This window comes from Syngnathoides biaculeatus, chromosome 2, assembly GCF_019802595.1.
Source record: "Syngnathoides biaculeatus isolate LvHL_M chromosome 2, ASM1980259v1, whole genome shotgun sequence".
NCBI lineage: Eukaryota > Metazoa > Chordata > Actinopteri > Syngnathiformes > Syngnathidae > Syngnathoides > Syngnathoides biaculeatus.
The window spans coordinates 29517722-29529017 of NC_084641.1; the positions used below are offsets into that span (position 1 = coordinate 29517722).

The 11296-nt window shown below is 41.4% G+C and overlaps 2 protein-coding genes across 7 annotated transcripts in view; one reads left to right on the plus strand and one right to left on the minus strand.

Annotated features, from left to right (window-relative positions):
* The window catches only part of LOC133495604 (sterile alpha motif domain-containing protein 10-like), a 33493-nt gene extending 32982 nt beyond the window's left edge, over positions 1-511 (minus strand). Inside the window, exon 1 of the mRNA XM_061810467.1 lies at positions 322-511. The gene's annotated coding sequence lies outside the window, so the exon portion shown is untranslated. The remainder of the gene's footprint in view (positions 1-321) is intronic.
* An 18-nt stretch (positions 512-529) lies between these two features.
* Positions 530-11089, plus strand: LOC133514439 (double-strand-break repair protein rad21-like protein 1). 6 transcript variants are annotated; one of them, XM_061846170.1, is made up of 15 exons: positions 530-807; positions 889-951; positions 1418-1571; positions 1659-1785; positions 2067-2163; positions 2758-2876; positions 3774-3881; positions 3992-4093; positions 4205-4297; positions 5805-6013; positions 6086-6158; positions 6241-6356; positions 6796-6885; positions 8680-8757; positions 10551-10698. In XM_061846170.1, coding segments are annotated over exons 2-15 (1407 nt in total). In that variant the 5' UTR covers positions 530-807; positions 889-949; the 3' UTR covers positions 10590-10698. The 6 variants fall into 6 exon arrangements, with proteins under 6 accessions (XP_061702154.1, XP_061702136.1, XP_061702145.1 ...); XM_061846161.1 differs by lacking the exon at positions 10551-10698 and adding an exon at positions 10764-11089 and having other exon boundaries at positions 531-807; positions 1486-1571; XM_061846134.1 differs by lacking the exon at positions 10551-10698 and adding an exon at positions 10764-11088 and having other exon boundaries at positions 532-807.
* The last annotated feature ends 207 nt before the right edge of the window (positions 11090-11296 follow it).

Below are 11296 nucleotides of genomic sequence, written 5' to 3' on the forward strand. Positions count from 1 at the left end.
CACGGCACACTCATGTACCCCGGCACACTGTTTGGGAATCACTGCTTTAGAGGATATTCACCCCCATAATTCCTGCACTAAAGGGCTAATTTCTTCCATTGTTAACAAATATATTTAACTAACCTGGCCGCTACGCTTTGCTTATGACATGGCACCCTCTGCTGTACATCAACGGCAAAATCATGTGCGAGGTTGTATTAACGTGTGCTGGTTTATACAAGGGAAACTACCAAAAAGAAAAGGAGAGCCAAGATAACAAATTTAAGTATTACAAAAAAAAAAAAAAATGATAATGTGTGCATTTGCACAAATTTAACTTACTGGTTTATCTAGAAGAAACACAGCAACGGGTCTCGGTTTGTCTTTGACAACACAAACCATAGCTTTTAACACTGGAGTCTAATATATGCATCGAGAAAACACGACTGATTATTCGTCGTCATTACGTTATCGAGCAAAAAAAAAACAAAATTGCAAAGCTGGCCGCCATTTTGTCAGCCGGAAACCGGAAGTCATTCATTCGTTGCTATGTTACCTGACGTCACTTACCGAATGTGGTGAAGCGCGAATTTCAAGTAATTAACTCGAAATGTGTGACAGCTGGCGGAATTAATAGCTGATTTTGATGTCTGCTGAACTGTGAAATTGATACAAACGTAAAATTTTAGCCTTCGGAACGGTATCTGAAATGTGTGGTTAACACTGGACTTTCTTTTGTCAAACTCCTTGGCAATGTAGCGAACTACCAGTCAAAGTTTGTTGTCACATTCGCCGCCTGAACTCCGTAGTTTAATACAAGGCGGACAAGTAAGTAATTAATTCAGTAAATGTTTTCGTTACAGGTGAAAACATTGTTCCGAACATATTTTTTTTTTCCCCCCTTCACAGGTTGCTTGGCTCCGCGGCTGTCACTTGTTGGGATATCAGAAAGCTGGATTTATACTACAAAATGTAGGTGTACAAGCGTGGACGGTGGGCAAAAACTAAATAGTTTTTTTTTTTTGCTAGCCGTACCTGGTGTAATTTCTGTTTCTATGTCTGCGTGAACTAGCTATAAATTCAGAATATTATCTCCTCGGGAACTTTCCCTGAATTGGCTGGCATAAAAACACCTGGGCTGCCTTAGTTGAGCTCAACATTATTGACAGTCAGCTAATGCTGGATGTCAAAAAGTGGGACTTGCAAAGCTACTATTTCTTTGTTTGTCCTAGTTTTGGTACCTGGTGGAATTTAATTTTTGTTTCTATGTCTACTTAAACTGTAAGTGTGTCAAAAATTGGTGGTCAACGCTGGGCTTTTCTCTGTTAAACTCACCAACGCAGCTTGCTATTAGCATCAACATTTCTGCAACATTTGCCAAATGAACTATGTGTTAACTTTGCAACTGTGGCGACAAGAAATTAATTTTCCACTTCAGGAGCATGCTCAACTCTTGGACGCCCCTCTGGAACAAGAGGGAAACTCTCAACAAAATCTGGTTATCAGTGCACTGGAAGAAAAAGGTCACCAAGGCCCATGTCATCGACTGCAATTTGGATAAAGCGATAGAAGATATCATAGCTTCTCCACAGGTGAACAATTCTAAAGCAGTGACTTCCTACAGTCCAAAGAAAATGTATCACAAGTAATGTGTGAAATTTTTCGTCCTGTATTTACAGATGATTGGTCTGCGAGTCTCTGGCTCTCTGCTCCTTGGCGTTGCGCAGATCTTTTCCAGAAAAGCAAACTATCTCCTTACAGACTGCAGTCACGCCTTGGAGACGCTCAAACTATCATTTCGGCCAGGTAGCGCGTGTGAATAGTTTATCATCTTTTGAGTGACATCTTTGTTTGACTGAAATTTCCAGCTTTTAGGAATTGGAATTTGATGAGGATGGGGAGGCGGAGTATCAAATAGATTAAGATTGATCTGCGTAATGTGGGGAACACGGAGATGATTATTCAATAATGTTATGGAACAGGGTTGATATTCTACGATGTCTGTTTAGTACTCCCTTCTCAATTAAGATGTTTTTAAGATTTTTGCATCTGCTTGAATTATTATAATTTTTTTTTTTTCATTCTAGATGCTCCAAATGTGAACATTGATTTATTTGATGAAGGGCTTGAGTCCACAAAAGAAATCCCTTTGGGTGAAGATTTTACTCTCTTTCCTCACTCAAGGTACATTTAGACGACGACTTGCTGTTATTTCTGCACTTCATATTATGCAAATATATGCATGACAAGCTCAAATTCACAGTTCGGGTGATTCATATACTTTAGTTCGGAGATTGTCAACCTTTTATTGAGCCAAGGCACATATCTTCCATTTGAAAAATGTCACAAAAAGTATATGAACACAAGTCAATTATACACTTTCTGCCGTCTAATAGAAGAGCATTTATTTGTTCTGTCTCTTCATATGCTTCTGCCATACATAGATAGATGGTAGATTGTTGTAAATAAATACTGGGAGCAATGAAGTAAAATTTCATCATTTCCCGCAGCATACCTGAAGAGCTCTTGTCACACTAAAGTGCCACAACACACTGGTTCGGAATCACTGCTGTAGCTAAACTTGTAAAAGGAAAATACTTGTACCTAAACACTCGAACGCAGCTGAAGTCATCCTACACCTAATTCATGAAAGTTTAAAGGATGGCTCAATGTTAAGTTCTTTAGTTATACTGTACATCTAAAAAAAAAAAAAAAAAAAAAAAGTTCACGTACACTTTTAATATTTTTACCATATTATTCTGTTTTTATTTCCACTAGTGACATCAACATGCCTGTAGAAAACTACTCGCAACACCAAAGTTTTCCACATGAAATCACCATGAATGAGTTTTCAGGTGACCCTTTGCAGAAACAGACAGCATTACACGTGCAATACGGTGGGTTAGTGTTTCCCTGACCTTTTATTGAGCCAAGGCAAATATTTGACATTGACAAATTCTGCTACTGGTCTATAAGTCACAAAATAGTTTAGATCCTGAATACATTTTAATGCTAATGGAATATATATATTTATTTTTAATAGGGCGGCACAGTGACTCAGCTGGAAAGCGTTGGCCTCACAGTTCTGAGGTTTGATCCCATACCCGCCTGTGTGGAGTTTGCATGTTTCCCCCCTGTGCCTGTGTGGGTTTTCTCCGGGCACTCCGGTTTTTTTCCCACATCCCAAAAACATGCAACATTAATTGGACACTCTAAATTGCCCCTAGGTTTGTGATTGTGAGTGCGGCTGTTTTGTCTCCATATGCCCTGCGATTGGCTGGCAACCAGTTAAGGGTGTACCCTGCCTGCTGACAGCTGGGATAGGCTCCAGCGCTCCCAACGACCCCTGTGAGGATAAGCGATTAAGAAAATTGATGGATAGCTGTAGTGCTACACACGTCTGACTTTGGTGTGGGCAGTGTGGGATCAATTCACCCTCAGTGATGGTGTTTATCTGCCCTGCGACTGACTGCCGACCAGTTCAGGGTGTAGTCCGCTTTTCGCCCGAAGCTAGCTGGGATAGGCTCTGGCTCTCCCGTGACCCTTGTGAGGATAAGCAGCAAAGAAAATGGATGGATACTTTTAATAGAAATAAGTAAAATTGGGTAATCTCAAACATTACGCCAGATGATCTCTCAAGGTACATTTATGTGGCACAGTAGTTGAGAATAACTGTTTTAATCCTTAATTTATCTTTTTTTTTTTTTTTTTTTTTCCCAGATGTATGTGATGGCAGTTGACTTGGATTGTGACTTGTCACGTTTTTGACCTGACTCTCTGTGATTGGAGTTTAGAAATGTCACAGTGCCACCAAGTTGGCCAGGTGGACATCGGTTTGGAGCTTCTGGGTCAACCGCAGGATTCATTTGGCGACGAGGGCGCCGGGTTGGATGGTTGTCTTGGTGGGTCTCGTAAAATGATCTGAACAAAAGTATTCTATGGCTCTGTTCTGCGTTAAACCATGTATGAGCTTAGATTCATATTTTCTGGTCTTCTTTTTTTGATGCCACAGACTTTCTGATGAACAGTAGCACTCATCCCGACTTCACTAACTTTAGCCCAATGGAAATTCCAAGCGAGATCCCAGAAGACTCTTCAATCAACAACCAACATGGTAAAAACAGAGTACCTGGACTTTTTTTTTTTTTTTTTTAATTCAGCCTTCATTGCATATATCAAAACGTGTATGACCTCCAGGTTGAGATAGTCCTTCTTTGTTCTTTAGATGTAAATGGAAGAGATCCTACAGAGGAAGAGTCCCTGGATCAGTTCAATCCTGAGCAGCCAACCTTTTTCCTTCCGCCTGTGCCTTACACTTGTAGGCACAACCAAACAATTTCGTTTGTGTGTCTCTTAGTGTACAGTCCATTATTCAAAGACTTGCTGTATGCAAGGAATTATCTGAGCTCAAACATGCAATAATTGTATGGTGAAACTAGTTTGCCAATGCAAAATGAATGGCCTTGGATTTACAAAAACATTTTTTGTGTGGTGACATTGGCTTTAAGCTCCAGCTCGAGGACAATTGCTTTAAGAACCGTCGACCATTTCAACCATGTCAGTCGTGGCCGAGATTGCCCCTCCCTCTCCTAGACCATGTTGGACTTCACCGACTCGCCTCTTAAATCTTAAAAAAAAAAAAGCTTTGGCATCACACTCCATCATAAAAACACTTTTCAGATTTTTGTGGGTTGGTTGCAATCCTGTTTATTTCTGTTGTGCAGATGAGTGTAAATTGCACAGATGACAGAATTATTCATTATAGTCTTTCATTTCAGGTTTGCACTTATCGTGGCACTTATCATGGTTAACAGTCAAGAAGAACAATCACATTACCGCATGATAGGTCTCCATTGCGCAGGTCTGCTTATAATGTGATTATTTTTAGTCATATTTTCGAATATGGTACTAATTGTGCCAGGTCACTGTTCACCACTTCCCTTCCACATACATCAGGGGAAGTGTCTCAAACTTAAAGGTTTTGCATTTTAGCAATTTTGTTTTCCTACTATTTGAGACATAATTCTCTCTTTGGCGCCTCAGTAAACATGAAATATGAATTAAAATCATCCACACTTTCAGAGTTCCACAATTTTTTTTTCTACAAAGAGGCCTGAAAACAGATCATTTGAGTTTCTCAAGTTTATTTACTTCCCTACTCTCACAAGTGGGTCTTCTACAGGGAGGCAACCAATCAAAAAGGAAGTACTGCAATTTCTCATGTATAATGTTTTGGTTACCCCCCCCCCCCCCAAAAAAAAAAAAAATTGCCAGTCATTAGTGCGCGTTACAGATGTGTTTAGGGGGAAACGCCCCCAAAAAACACATTTTATGAATTTATGCTGTCTTCTAGTGGTTTTGAAAAAAAGTACACATTCATTCTAGTATGCCACTGCCACCGAGAGGTTATTAAAAAGGTGTGGCCTCCACTTTCATTCAAGCATGTCTGGTACATATCCCTGCATATTTGTACAGTTGTACTCCAAGTTTACATACCGAGGCACTGCACACGGTTTGTACAGTCCATGTCTGTCAATCCCGAATAGTGACGGACAGAAATATTAAATGCTCTTTCACAGGATACCAAAAGGGACAATTAACCTGTGTATTCATTATTTTTCTAAGGTAAAATCTGCTGGTGCTCAAAAAGATTGGGAAACAATGCATAAGACACTTTGGACCAAGTACTGTACTTTAGATTCAAGTCGGTCCAGGCATGGTTGAAATCGTCTAGTGTTGGTTTATCAAAAAAAAAAAAAATATTTGACTAGAACCAACAGATTATGACTAAGATTACCTGACATGACTCATTCACATTTCCTCAGCGAGGGGAAGGACAAAGCGAAAGTTGATCGTGGACCAAATGACAACTCTGAGTGACAAATTCATGCAGAAGATGCTCGACGACGACTCTGATCTGCTCGTCCCCCTAACGATGGCTCCCCCCTGGCAGCTCATGTACTGGGAAGAAAACGGAATCGCGGCCAAACTGCTGACGGGGCTGTGCTCTGATTTCGCGGGAGGGATTGTGGAGGTACACCAAAATTGCCATAAAAATACCTGATTAACATGTTTGCTATTGTTGAATGGCAATTTCCTTTGACAGGCTTTTCCAGAGCATGTGTTCCAAGTGGCATATGACGACACGTTGACCACGCAACAAGAAGAGGACTGTGAAGGTAGGATGCTGCGTATTTGGCCATGGGATAGTAAGCCTCCCCTGCCCCCCAGTTGTTTCCCACAAGCTCCATATCCTGTCAGTTTTCAGGAACTCGAGTCCACTCAACACAGATAGCCTGAAGGATCCCCACACAGAGCACGAGCTCATGGACGTTCTTTCTTCCAGTGGCCACCAAAGTGACACGGAGATCACACCCGTAAGCTCAACTGTTAGATTCATTGTTTTATCATGGATTTGTTTCTGTTATTCTCCTTCGCTATTGTTCTCTTTGCGACATCTCGGTGGTGATGCGCCCCCTTGCTGATTTCACAGCAGATACTCCTCAACACCTTAAACATGCTGTAAATCAGAAACCTGCTGATCTCTAGCAGGTTTATTAGGACAATGTTGCACCTTTTGAAGAAACGTTTACTTTAGTATTCATGTTTGCGTTGGTATTGCCATCTGCTCCTCCGTTTTGTAATCTTGTAACGTTTTGTCTTGAGAAACTAATAAAAAGGGGCACACCGGTAAGGCTAACTCAGAACGGGTGTTTGCATATTTAGTCCAGCGGTTGGGTTTAACCCTAACATTAACCGTTCCTGGTGATATGTCACACATTCTTTCCCATTTTATATCAACTGCGCGTCTGTCAGGATGAACACGTACTGGACCGGAGTTATCCAGAGCTTCCGTCAGAGGACTCCATGTTTGTCCATCAGTCTCACAAGAAGCAGCAAAGCCAGGTGGGTTCAGTTCGTTCATTCCATTTAATTTCAACTTGGTTGGCATACTGCATTAGTTCAAAGGGTAGCAGTAGCTCAGTCTTAAAGAACTTGGGCTTTAGAGTACCAGTACTGGGTTCAGCTGCCACTATGGATCAAAATGTACAAATGGCTACTAGTCGTTGGAGAGTTGCTAGTCTGCTTTTTGGCTACTGTCGAGGTGTCCTGGATCTCACCCACCGTGCTCAAGTGGTACAGCACTCTTTGCGGACTTCTTTCAGTCTAAATCTTTCCTTACATGCCTGCACTTGTGTAGGGAGTGCAATACATAACACAATGTCGTGAAAAAAGTTTTTGCCCCCTTCCTGATCTATCGCACACATCAAACCAAATTTAATATCACTTAGCGACAACCAAAGGAAATACAAAATACAGTTTTCAAATGACAATTCAATTTGTTAAGGCACCAAAAAATACACACCTTTCTGACCCTCTGTGGAAAAAGTAATTACCCCCTGAAGCTAACAACGGGTTGTGCCACAACTGAAATCAAGCATTTCTTTCACATCACTCTGGAGGAATTTTGTCCCACCCTTGTTACGCTCGTCTTGCAATAGGACAGGGCCATGTCCAAACACGTGCCACAAAGTTGGAAATGTCCAAGACATTAGCCCCTGATTGCCACTGAAAGGAATTCTGAATGCTTCAGCATACCAAGAAATTTGGGTAGTCAACAGTTTGAAGATAAACCCTTTGCGTTCCAACATGTCTGTGCAGCACCACGTAAAGCTACGGCTGAGTGAATTTTGGATTGATGAACTTGACTAGCTTGGAGTGAGTCCTCCCCTCAACCCAATAGAACACCTTTCGGGTTGATTTTCCCCTAGTGGCGAGGCCAGCCCTTCTTGTCCAAAATCAGTGCGTGATCTCAGAAATATATATGTGTAATATAAGAATGGGCTGAATTCCCAGTCCTAAACCTTGTTGAACGCTTTCCCACGTGAATTAAACCCGTTATAGCTGCAAAGCGTAGATCAGCATCATATTAAAACACTATGACCTTAGAATGGGATATCACTTAAATTATATGTGAGTCAGTGCAGGTGAGGGGAAAAAAATTGGCAAGGTCGTGTACTGTACTTACTTGACGACAATCACTATTTTCCCATTATTAGTCTTACCATTAGTCAAGGGTTTGACAGCATGCTAGGGTGTTTTAGAAAGAGCCCAAAATTACGTAGAGCACAGGTGTCAAACTCAAGGCCCGGGGGCCAGATCCGGCCAGCCACATATTACTATGTGGCCTGCGAAGCCAAATCTTTAGTGTCAATTTCTATGATTCTTGTAAAAATCGGGACCAAAATTTCAAGTTGTCGTGTATCATAAATGGTAAAGTTGAGCTATTACAAGCATTTTGGTGTTACCAAACACGAATAGTTGAAAAAAATATTACCCTTGATTTCTGATTCCAAATTGGTGATGTGAATATGATGAGACGTTTCAATATTTTTCTTTCACAGTCATAACTGCCCTCCGAGGGAAAGCAGAACTACAATGTGGCCCGTGAGATAAAATGAGTTTGACATTCCTTACATAGAGGATCCAAACACAGGAAACGGAGTCATGAGCTATGAAGGGCTTTTCACGATATGATTGGGCCTTACCCTTTCCTTTTCCTTTGCCTGCTTGTGCAGAAGTATTAATGATGGGCGGCTCACTGTAAGGATTTGCTGCAGCAGATGGTGGCTGAAAACTTGCACCAACCCTCCCTGGTGGTTGAGCTGGCACTCGCTAACGTGATCACTTTATTTGCAGTCTTTGCTGGAGAGCCAAAACCTTCAGGGGCAGAAAATCGTCAACAAACAGGCACACAGGCTCCTGAAATTCCTACAGGTAAGGACCTAAAAATGGTCATTTTTATTAACGCTGTACTGTATTTTCCTTTAGACTGTATTTCCTGAAATCATGGTCTCCGCTTTAATGAACTTAATACTTCAAATAATCAATGTGTGTAATAGATAAAATCCAGACCTTAAATAGATCCATCCATCTAATCCATAACTATCCTTACTACCTTGTATGGCTGCTTCAGTCAAATACATCAACACCACTGGCCACGATATGAGGAAGTGCAGTATATCATACTCATCATGCTGGTTATGATTTCTCCTATGGGCAATTTCATAACTGCTTGAATTCATGTATAGTCATGTGATCATACATATACACGTTTCATTGTTTTTACAGTTAGCCCTCACTATATTGTGCTTCACTTTTACTGGTCACTTTAAATCGTACATACAGTATCCAAGTCAGTTTTTTTTTTTTTTTTTTTTTTTTTTTGCTATATTGCAATACAGTAATGCCTCGCTTTTCGCAGTTATTTAGGACCAGACCCACCTGCGAAAAGTGAAAAAGCATGAAGTAGGGGGAAATGCTGTTTTTTCTATTTTTTTATTTTTTGTTTTGTCATCTTGCTGGGATGTCTCATTATACCCTATCAATGCGGCTTCCCGCTACAGTACTGTACTAATGTACGCTGGAATTATTATTTTTTAGCTTCGTTGGTCCATGTCTTCGCACCGGGGATGGCGCATTAGTACGTAGTAATACAGCTTGGTTTGTTTTTGTGGGGAGGACCTGGAAATCCGTGATGTACTGAATCCACAATAGGTGGTCCGCAAAGTAGAGAGGGATTACTGTATTTTGGTCATTTTCCCCACACAGTGTTACCGTGGAGACTCATAGCAATAGGCGTCAGCTCAGATAAAAGAAAGCACTGAAGAATAGAAAGCTGACAAAATTCCATCTACTTGAAAAGCGGGATTGGCTTGCAAAATTGCACATTTTATAGACGCCAGTGCACTTTCAATGTCATCATTCATGAAAGGAAAACTGACACGCGTCGGCAATCCACACTGGGTCACGGTAGCCTTGACACTGAATCGTCCATCGCCATCCTGGGCCAACAACAACCAGGTGACAGCGGCGTCACTTCGCTTACGTTCATTTGTCGCTGGGGATTCTGGATGATAAACATGGGACAAACCCGTATTATGTAGTCATGACAAAGTGAGGTTAAAATAAGTCATGGAAGATGGTACTGTTCAGTTTATAAGATAAAACAATTATAAATGATAATAATTTGGTGGCGCAGCTGATAAAGCGTTGGCCTCACTGTACTGAGGACCTGGGTTCGATCCCGGTCCCACCTGTGTAGAGTTTGCATGTTCTCCCCGTGCCTGCGTGGGTTTCCTCCGGGTGGGCACTCCGGTTTCCTCCCACATTCCAAAAACATGCAACAATAATTGGACACTCTAAATTGCCCCTAGGTGTGATTTTTGAGTGCGGCTGTTTGTTTCAATGTGCCCTGCGATCGGCTGGTGACCAGTTCAGGGTGTACCCTGCCTCCTGCCCCTTAACTGCTGGGATAGGCTTCAGAACTCCCCGTGACCCTCGTGAGGATAAGCGGCAAAGAAAATGGATGGATGAATTGAATAATTCATTGGCGTCTTGAGATTCAAGTTTTGACTTTCAATTTTTGGAGACATGACCTATTGCATGAGCCTTTTTTTTTTTTTGCAGCGCAGGAACATCTTAATTGCATTTCTCTAAATTTTCAATGGAGGAATATTTTTCTTTACTTACGAGCACGCTCACAGCGCAAATTAATCTTGTATCTCAAGGCACCATCGGATCTGAGAAAAGCGGGAAGAACAAGTTGACAACCTTGAAACTGGTTTGCACCCAAAATGGAAAAACTGAGTACCATTTCACAAGAATGAAGCGGACACACTTGCTAAGCTTTCGCGTGCCGGATCTGGCCATTGGACTGTGAGTTTGACACCATTGTAGTACATTACAGAGCTGAGGTGTTTTTGTGTGTGCATGTGTGGCAGTGTTCCGGCAACACCTCGTTCTCCCTGCGTGAGCTCTGCTCAGGACACAACCGCTTGCAGTCGGCCAGAACGTTCCTTTGCCTCCTTTTCCTGCAGAAGGAACGGGCCGTCGTCCTGCACCAGAGTGACCCGTACCTGGACATCAGCTTCACCGCTGGTCCTGAATTCTTCACGCGCGATCATAAGTCAAAGGAAGTATAAGCCCATAAATATTAGCACGTTGTCAAAGGCGTTCCTGGACGGGTTGCACTTTTGATTCTGGAGGAAGAATCCTTAAATAATACGTGTGTGTGTGTGTGTGTATGTATATGTATATATATATAATTTTTTTTTTTTTTTTTTTTTTTTAACCTATGCCTTCTAGAAGAACTGTTTGAGTGGATTTCAGGTGGGAGGACAATTTAGGTTAATTTCTTGTAAGTCATATTAGTCAAAACGGTGCACTTTCATGTGAATATTAACTTATTTATTGTTGTTTCAAAATGTTGATGCTTCTGGTGTTTTAAAAGCTGCAAAAAGTATAAAACTTTAAG

Excerpts from the sequence above, each read along its gene's own strand:
- LOC133514439 (XM_061846134.1), top strand. Across the intron at positions 2,877-3,773 it reads AGCATTACACGTGCAATACG|AAATGTCACAGTGCCACCAA; the intron begins GTGGGTTAGTGT and ends ATTGGAGTTTAG. Across the intron at positions 4,298-5,804 it reads TCCGCCTGTGCCTTACACTT|CGAGGGGAAGGACAAAGCGA; the intron begins GTAGGCACAACC and ends ACATTTCCTCAG.